General features: G+C 36.1%; 1 protein-coding gene across 1 annotated transcript; it reads left to right on the top strand.

The window, feature by feature from the left end:
- The first annotated feature begins 1,715 nt into the window (after positions 1-1,715).
- On the top strand, positions 1,716-9,245 carry LOC142977862 (G-protein coupled receptor Mth2-like). The gene is made up of 8 exons (XM_076121978.1): positions 1,716-2,121; positions 4,300-4,498; positions 4,769-4,954; positions 5,435-5,513; positions 5,992-6,170; positions 7,164-7,317; positions 8,032-8,208; positions 8,620-9,245. Exons 1-8 carry the CDS (start codon positions 1,717-1,719, stop codon positions 8,783-8,785), a joined length of 1,545 nt encoding a protein of 514 aa, XP_075978093.1. The 5' UTR covers position 1,716; the 3' UTR covers positions 8,786-9,245.
- Positions 9,246-9,318: the final 73 nt, after the last annotated feature.

Below are 9,318 nucleotides of genomic sequence, written 5' to 3'. Positions count from 1 at the left end.
TGATAATTATATTTATTTCAACTTTTCTAACATAAATAAAAACAACTTCTGCAAACAAACCCTTCAGCTTTATATTATTACTAGCTGACTCGCGCAACTTCGCTTGCGTCACATAGGAGAGAGTGGGTGAAATGTTTCCCCTTTTTTGTAACACTTTTTACTGTTACTCGGCTCATATCGGTCGTAGCGTGATGATATATAGCCTATAGCCTTCCTCGATAAATGGACTAGCTAACACTGAAATAGCACCAGTGGTTCCTACGATTAGCACGTTCAAACAAACAAACAAACAAACTCTTCAGCTTTATAATATTAGTATAGATGTAAGTATAGATTAAGGTATCTGGGTCAAATATGACTAGCCGAATAATATGGCCACATGCCATTATTCCAAACCTCATGCATGTTTCACTTTTACCGACACTAAGCGACTAGCAGGCTCTGGAAGGGTTGATAGGTACGAAGTTCGTATACTTACATGCGATACTAGCAACAATTTATGTTCGCGTCACAATATTTCGTGTTTAGAATATTGCTATATGGCTATAGTTTTCGGCTGGCCATATTTGACTCAAGTACCTTACTATAAAATATATTACCTACACGAATTATTAAGGACACCCTTAGGTTTAGACTCAATATACACTATGCATGCTTGGACTCTTTACAGTTTCAAGTAAGTAAGTACTTTGGTTATAAGGCTATACCAACATTTAAATGAGTAATATGCTACACACATATTCTGGCATTAATAGGCCAAGCCGGGATCTATAGGCCTGAATAGTCAAGCATTTGAATTAAAAAACTACCTGCACCGCCTTCTCTACCACTATCGACTATCGACAACCTGCTAGCTATCGATAAAAATTGTATGACAATCTGATCAGCGCCTCCAGCGGACGTCGTAGAAACTATTTTAGCAGTACATTTTAAATGTTAAACTCTCGCTCTCTCGCTATTTTACAGAATAGCGCTACTGATTGGACCAAGCTAAAATCGAATGTGGTCGTTTTTCCTTTTCTCGTTCCACAAAGACAGCCTTACACAGCCCAATGAAAAAATTGGTTGAGTCGAAAACTAAATGTAATCCTGATTTAACATTCCCGAAGTGCAATATGAATGTTACACGTGTTTAATAATAAGCCAAATATTTTTTTCCTGCCTGCTTGTATAATAATATAAGCCATATCAGAAATAAATACCTGCCTGTTATTGCGCAGTACCTACGAACTAGGTAGGTACTAACAGTGCCTACAAACTGCCTAAAGAACTATTATTACACTGAATTATTGCGAATTATGATTCAAATATTTTGTATGAGTCGTCACATGACCGAAGTTTCAGGAATTTGTTGGTAGGTACATTATGGATTTCTCTTGACTAAAACAATACAGTTTATAAAGTGAAATGATTAGGTTAGATAGTAAATTAAGTGATACTTACTAGTACTAGGTAAGGGAGAGTTTCCTTAAAGGATATATTTGACAATGTTCCTCTTATCTTGAAAGCCTTGAAGAAAACCATAATCGGAAGGAAATTCAATATCTAAACTTTCCTATAATAATACCTAAGTAGGTATAGGTTCTATGTAATCAATATAGGATAATGAACTCATGCATTTTCCATATAACATGAGGAATGAGGATACATTTACATCACCTATTTATCCTACCTCATTTGTTATAAGCGCGGCTTTCGTTCTGCTAGCTCTCCGAAATGTTATTCCACATTATATATTTATTCCTCTTTTCAATTTATGAAGTGATAAGTTACGATCTTAGTGGTTCAACGTGGACTGACATTCATGGAAATAAAATAGACCTCAACTCCTATTGTAAGAACAAAAATTGTATAGCAAAATGTTGTCCGATTAACCAAATAATGCTTCCTAAAGGAGGACCAGTAATACCTTGTTACGAAAAGCAACCCAAGAACACGATAATAAATAAACTAACTCATTATTCTTATGTAAATGTTTATAAACGGGATGAAAAGTCGAAAAGGCTATTAAATTCGACCAATCTTGAGTCTCATTTCGTTTTTGTGCGAAATAATATGCTGTCCGATGGGTCGAAGACCAAGTGGCGATTGTTCAATGATTGTGAAACTGTTATAATGGAGGTAACTATATATTTTTTTGTTTATTTTACATGCATAAATATGCGCGTCTTCGTTTAGGACTTTTGTTCTGACAAATTGCCGAACTAAGACTTTTTTTGTAGCCATAATGGAATGCACACAAATACACAGTCTTGTTTTGTTCTTTTTCAGGTGTTTTTTGTTTTTTGTTTATTTTTTATGCCGAGTTTTGAGTCGCATCTCTCATATTGTTCTTCTGTTTTTCTATCTATTCAAGTATGTAATTGTAAGATATATATTGATAGGATAAATTAATATAAATAATGATATTTTTTTCTAAAATTCAATTACATGTATTTATTAAAAAATGGCTAAGTATAAAAAAGAACTAAAGTCCGACTATTTGATAGAGAGCCTTGGCGTGCACGACGTGTCTATATTTTAATTTAATTAATATTTCTATGTATTTCCTCGTGTTAACCCGTCATTTGCTTAAGTTTTCGGGTCACTAAAGTCGTAAATTCCGAATATTGTTGACGTACGTGAACCTTAATATAAGTCTCTCTCTAGAGTTGTTGGATTGCTACTTAAGCGAACTACCTACTCAGCTAATAATGCAACTACGTAGTAGTATTATCTATACTAATATTATAAAGCTGAAGAGTTTGTTTGTTTGTTTGTTTGAACGCGCTAATCTAAGGAACTACTGATCCGATTTGAAAAATTCTTTCAGTGTTAGAAAGCGAAAAAGGCTATAGGCTAAATATCATCACGCTACGACTAATGGGAGCAGAGTACGAGCAAAAAATGTTACGGGGAAAATTATGACCCATTCTCTCTTATGTGACGCAAGCAAAGTTGCGGGGGTCAGCTAGGAAATAATAAATTTAATCCATTTATGTCCCACTGCTGGGCAAGGGTCTCCTCCCGTATTCAGGGAGGGCTTAGGTTTTGAGTCCATCACCCTGGCCAAATGCGGGTTGGGGATTTTGCATACCTTCAAGAACTGTTCTTCAGAATTCTCAGGCATGCAAAGTTGCATCACGATGTTTTCCTTCACCGTTGGAACAAGCGATAATTATTTCTAATACACACATAACTTGGAATAGTCATTGGTGTGTTGCCTCGGGTTCGAACCTGCGACTATAGTTAAATAATAAGCATTAATAGCCCAACAACTTGGAGAAAGCCTTCTAGGCAACGTTCGCAACTGGTAAAGTATACAAAATTCTTAATACGACAATCAGCGACCCGCAGGCTTATGCAGCTGACGGTAGCCTGTTTGATAGAGTTACTTTATTTTTGTAAATACACAGAATTTTAAGTTGGCGACCATAAATTTCGTGAGATGTTTCTTTAAATTTCCTGTATTTTTCAATTAAAACTCAACTTATTTAATCTATACTAATATTATAAAGCTGAAGAGTTTGTTTGTTTGTTTGTTTGAACGCGCTAATCTCGGAAACTACGGGCCCGATTTGAAAAATTCTTTCAGTGTTAGATAGATCATTTATCGAGGAAGGTTATAGGCTATATATCATCGTTACGACCAATAGGAGAAGAGTAACAACAAAAAATGTTACAAAAACGAGGAAAATGTTGACCCATTCTCTTATGTGACGCAAGCGAAGTTGCGCGGGTCAGCAAGTCACAAAAAAAATTGCGTGATTTTTGCCGGTACTCTCCAATGTACTCCTCATCCCCTTAAACACCTTACATAATTTATGGACGCTCCCTTATAATCTAGATATATCGTGCATGTGAAGGCCCTTTACTTGGTTGTCAGGCTACAGTACTTAGTTCAACAGTCATTATTGAACAGTTAATAAACACACTTGAAATAGAAGTGATGTAAGTATGATTATTATCCTCCTTGATAAATATGTCGTTTGCTATGAAAATAGCATTGGAACACGCTTGAGTACATATATATTACGCGCATATTACCTGGCTTACCGCCGGTTCCAGAGCGTTTAAAGTCATAGAAACTACCGCTAGTTTGAATAGATGAACTACCGCTAAACGCTCAGACACCGGGGACCTACAATTTAACGTGCTTTTCGATACGTGGAGGACCTCAATATGTATAACATGGTCACCCATCCATAAAAAAACCTCGATAAGCGTAGCTTAACGTCAGAGATCGATCCCACGACTGTTGTTGACTAAGCCATGAGCTTCTACGCCAAACTTATTTAATATTATGTTGTATATTTTTAGGATGGGTCACTGGTATCGTCATCTCCGAATGATATGTGCGACAACGTTGAAAAATTGGAATATTGTGTGGAATATGTAATGCAGCAAAAACCAAAGGCGAACAATGAAACTAAGGGCAAACTATTTGCTACAATGGGCTACTGGATCCTGACCGATGAGGATCCTGATGGTCACAAGAAACATGCATTTAAAGCCTCAGGTGAGCACAATAATCGTACTTTCGTATAATATCAGGATTGATATTCTACGAAAGTTAGAAAGGATAGATATGTATGTATGTTTGTGTCTTTTCACGAAATACCCTTAACGCGATTCTCTACACTTGGAGTTATCGAGTATCGAGAGTTTGACATTTAAAGGGCTACTGCCAAAATAGTTCCTACGACGCCCGTTAGAGGTGCTGATCCGATTACAAGTCGCGAGAGTTTCTAATCGTTAATATAAAAAAATATGTATTTTCAATTTTCAGGAATGTTGATCTCTTCGTTCTGTATGTTGTTGGTGTTATTGGTATACAGCCTGTTGCCAAATTTACAGAACATCGTAGGCAAGATCCTAATGGCGTATCTATTCAGTCTCATAGTCACCTTTGTCACGAAGGCGGTACAATTGATTATATTTCGAAACATTGGGGATAAGGAATGCAGAATAATCAGTAAGTGTTCTTTTCAAGATTCTTCTTTGTCTTGACCTTATTCCACATAAAGTGGGGTCATCATCATGTTAATAATGCTGAAAGCATAAAATATATAATGTTTGTCCTAGCCGGTATCCGGCTACAGCGGTCAGTCTCATTGAAACTGGCCAACAATGCAGGACTTTGTTTATAATGTCCAAGTGTGTGCACAATACACAGGTACACTCTCTATTCCCTTACTCTCATAACCCGGATAACCGACACGTCCAGTGAGAGGTCAGGACCGACTACTTTACGTGCTCTCCGAAGCACGGAGGTCTACGACCTCAACTTCCTAACTCCGGGCAATTTCTAAGAAAATCTTAGAAAGACTTTTTGGCCCGACCCAGGATTCGAACCCGAGACCTCTTATATGGCAGTAGCACACACTAACGACCTCGCCACAGAGGCAAAGTAAAATATATTAGTACCTATTTACTTACACAAGTTTTTTTGTAGGTGCAATACTCTACTTCTTTCTTTTATCTAGTTTCTTCTGGTCAAATATTATGTCCTTTGATCTATGGTGGACTATCAGGTACGTGTTTATCTTGTTATCTATATATTAAATCATATGTTTATAAACAGCTTACCTTATGACATTAAAAATGAACCGAATAAAAGTAAATTCGCATAATTACTGAAAGAATATCTCTGTGTTGATTCACAGGGTCAAAAATACATTTTAAAATAGGAATATGAAATAGTGTCGTCACAGTTTCGTATTATCGTTGATATCAAATGAGTGCCTAATAAAATGTTTTAGTCTGCAGTAATTACAATACTAGCAAAATTACGAAGCCTGGTCATTTTAGACGAACCTTTTACGAATACAAGTTTAATAATTTTTCAGTCAACTACCCAATTATAATAATATACTTCATTGTGATAGTTACGACGACCGCTGATTTAGCAAGCATGCAAACATGCAATGCAAAAGATTAAAAGTGATAAATGCCTATAAAAAATAAATAAAGCGACAGTTTATATAATTCAATTGACATGTTTTTTCACAGAGGCTCTCGCAAAAATCGCGCCATTCATCGTCAAGGAGAGCTGATCAAATTTCTGTGGTACTGCCTCTCTTCTTTTGGGACTTCCTTACTGATAACCTTCGCAGCACTCTCAATAGATTTATATGCAACATCTGTGGACATTTATCATAAACCTCCGTTCAAATCGTGTTTTGCGGGAGGTAAGTAATTGGCCGGGTCCTGAGCAGCCTCGCGAGGCAATATCTCCGTCACGCTCATTTCGATCTGAAAGAAGAGAGACCTAGTTATAGCCTCGCGAGGCTGCTCACTCAGTCAGGACCCGGCTATTGAATACCGGTAAAACGGTGTTCTTTTAAATTTAAATACACAAGTTACTTTAAAATGGAAAGATATGCAAGTTTTGAGATCAATTACGCTATTAGAAATGGTACAATTTTATTCATAGCGATATTTAGTACCAAGAAGCGGAAAACTGAACTCATCGCTAGCTTTATATCCGAGTTGTTTAGTTACTTATTTCTATAACTAAATTAACCTCAAATTTTCCTACAGTAACAGTATCACGGTATCTATAAATGATTGCTGTATTAGCAGATAGATTTTGTATTTGACGTGTTCGATAATCGAGTAATAAGCCACGATTGGCGCCTTCAGTAGCGCGATTCTGTGCAGTCACGAGAGTTTGACATTTAAAATGTACTTCAAAACTTGTCCCTATGGCACCCGCTAGAGGCGCTGATCAGATTTTCATACAAAATTATTATATAGCTAGCCGGTTATCGATACTCGATAGTGGTAAAGAATTGCGCTACACTTTGTGTGTTTTGCATGCACATATTGATCTTAAATCGTGATCGAGTAAAAATATACATAATTATACTAATTGTGTAATAAGAATAGTATTGTTATGTGGTCAATTACTTTATATATGAGTACCTATACAGCATAAATTATAATTTATATAATTGTGTAGATACTGCAAAATAATATAGAAAATTAATTGTAGCAAGTATAAGCCTTGAGCTTAATGCCTTTTCTTCTCATGAGCAAACAGCTTTTCTGAAACGGTAAAAAAATATAATATATTATTATGACTATTCCATATAAGTACTTCGTATGAAGTTTATGAAATAAACGCCATTTTTATTTTGAATTGAAAATATAGAAATAAAGTATATTTTTTATTTTTTCAGCGAAGCCGATACTTTTGTATGTCCAGATACCGATTGCTGTTTTAACTGGAATCAATTTTATATTGTTTTTAATGACGGCTTACAATATATGGTTGGTTAAACGAGCAGTTTCGAACACATCAGATTCGAGAAACACTAAAAGTAGTGAAAACAGGTAAATTTTTAAGTTAACTCTAAGTAGTGATTTTCTTTAAACACGCTTTGCGTCGTAGCTCGATTCTCTATAGTCCGTACTGTCGAGTAACAAAAGTTTGACATTTGAAATGTACTGCCTAAATAACTCCGACGACGCCCGTTAAAGGCGCTGTTCAGATTTTTATCCAAAATCTCTCGATAGCTAACCGGCTGTCATTAGTGGTAGATAATCGAGCTACAGTAGCGCGATTCTCTACAGTCGGTGCTGTCGAGAATCGAGAGATCGACATTTAAAATGTACTGCCAAAATAGTTCTTACAGAGCCGCTGGCTGAAGGCGCTGATCAAATTGTTATACGAAACTTTCGGCTCCGTTACGAAACTCATACACATTTGCTTGGTTTCAATTAAAGTGAAAACCTAAGTCGAATATCGTAGTCGTAGAGGGCCTTCTATAAAAAATTAGGAATAGGAGGAATAAAAAATTTAGAATTTAGAGCTTCAGTGCACCTCAAGTTTATGTTGCTGACGGTGGCCTGTTCGATGCTACTGTTTGCTACTTGATTTTAGAATCACTCAGAATAATGAATTATTATAATCTAGATAAATCGAGCATGTCTAATCTAGACATCTTATGCCTACATCATATTATGCCATTTAAGACCCGTTAGTTTATCTATTATGTGTACGAAACGACGTTTAAAAACATTAATCATTGTTATAAATACTTTCAGATTTGTCATCTACATCAAGTTATCAGTATTGATGGGCGTGTCTTGGTTGCTGGAGATAGTCCCCGATATGACGATAGTACCTTATGTCTTCGTTAACTTCTTCAACATGTTCATCGGAGTGGCCATCTTTTATATCTTAGTCTGCAAAAAGTCTATCATAATTCAGCTGTGCAAAAGGTGACTCAGTAGATTAAAATGTTTTTCATCAAATTCGCTCTAAAAATCGCTAGAATACTGAAACCTATATTTTATTTTATTTATTAGGAAGACTAGCAGCACATAATCTTAAATTATCTTTTCATACTATACGTGTAATAATGTTTATAACACAATACTTTAGTTTTTAATTATTTTGAACAGTTATCAATTATTTTTTTGGAATATTTAAAAAATATTCGCGCATTCGTTGCTCTACGAAACCCTATAAAAGCGATTATTATTTATACTACGATTTTTACAATACAAGATTTTTTTTAATGATGTGTGTTTTGGGTTCGAGCCCTCGATCATTTGCGTGAAAGGCGTATGCTTAGACTATACTAATAATAGTCACATTGATGTACAATATAAAATAATCTATCTTTTTAGGTTCAACATCGGGAAAAATCTAGTGACCAGGCTGGAATCGTCACGGTTTTCTAAGAGGAACACGCAGAGTAGTACTATTAGTGCAAAAAGTCGCAGGTCTCGTCGAAGATCCTCTGACGAAGGCGCAACTCTTACTAGAATCGACACTAAGATAGAAATGGCTTAGCATGTAACAAACGCGGTTGCCTGTCGGGTGCTTTATATTAGCTTAAGCGATTGTACATAATAATATTACAGTACAGTAGTGAGCAGTTCTATTAAAACCGTGCTGTTTCAATAGTTACAAACGACAGGCGCGGTTTCCATTTAACTGAATGAAATCATGGTGTAGGTATCACCGACCTTTAACGTGTGTTTGCCCCATATGAAAGAAAATGGGAGACTTATTTGTCATCTTTCCCGAACCTGTAGTAAGAAGAAAGATGTGAATACATCATAATCAGACTTACAATACTCCCGAACCGACCAATGCCTAAACCGCGTCTGACACTGACAAACATCTGCGTGGATTTTTTTTTGACATTTGCTAGTTCTGTGCTGCTTTTCTGTAAGGAATGTGCGGGGAAGCGAAGTAGGATGCGAGGAGAGATGAAAATAAGATTGCTTAAGAAAACAGCGGCACTTTTTGTGTGAATTTACTACGAGCACCTCTGCTTCGCACATCTTGTTTGGAAATGCAGCCTTACAATCAAGATATAC

This window comes from Anticarsia gemmatalis, chromosome 13, assembly GCF_050436995.1.
Source record: "Anticarsia gemmatalis isolate Benzon Research Colony breed Stoneville strain chromosome 13, ilAntGemm2 primary, whole genome shotgun sequence".
In the NCBI taxonomy this organism is placed as follows: Eukaryota; Metazoa; Arthropoda; class Insecta; order Lepidoptera; family Erebidae; genus Anticarsia; species Anticarsia gemmatalis.
Note: the sequence above shows the minus strand (reverse complement) of the source record. Positions and strands in the feature narration are given on the sequence as shown.

Bases quoted from the DNA above. Each gene is read 5' to 3' on its own strand.
- LOC142977862 (XM_076121978.1), top strand. From the start codon at position 1,717: ATGTTATTCCACATTATATATTTATTCCTCTTTTCAATTTATGAAGTG. The intron at 7,318-8,031 runs GTAAATTTTTAA...AAATACTTTCAG, and splicing joins ACTAAAAGTAGTGAAAACAG to ATTTGTCATCTACATCAAGT. The intron at 8,209-8,619 runs GTGACTCAGTAG...CTATCTTTTTAG, and splicing joins ATAATTCAGCTGTGCAAAAG to GTTCAACATCGGGAAAAATC.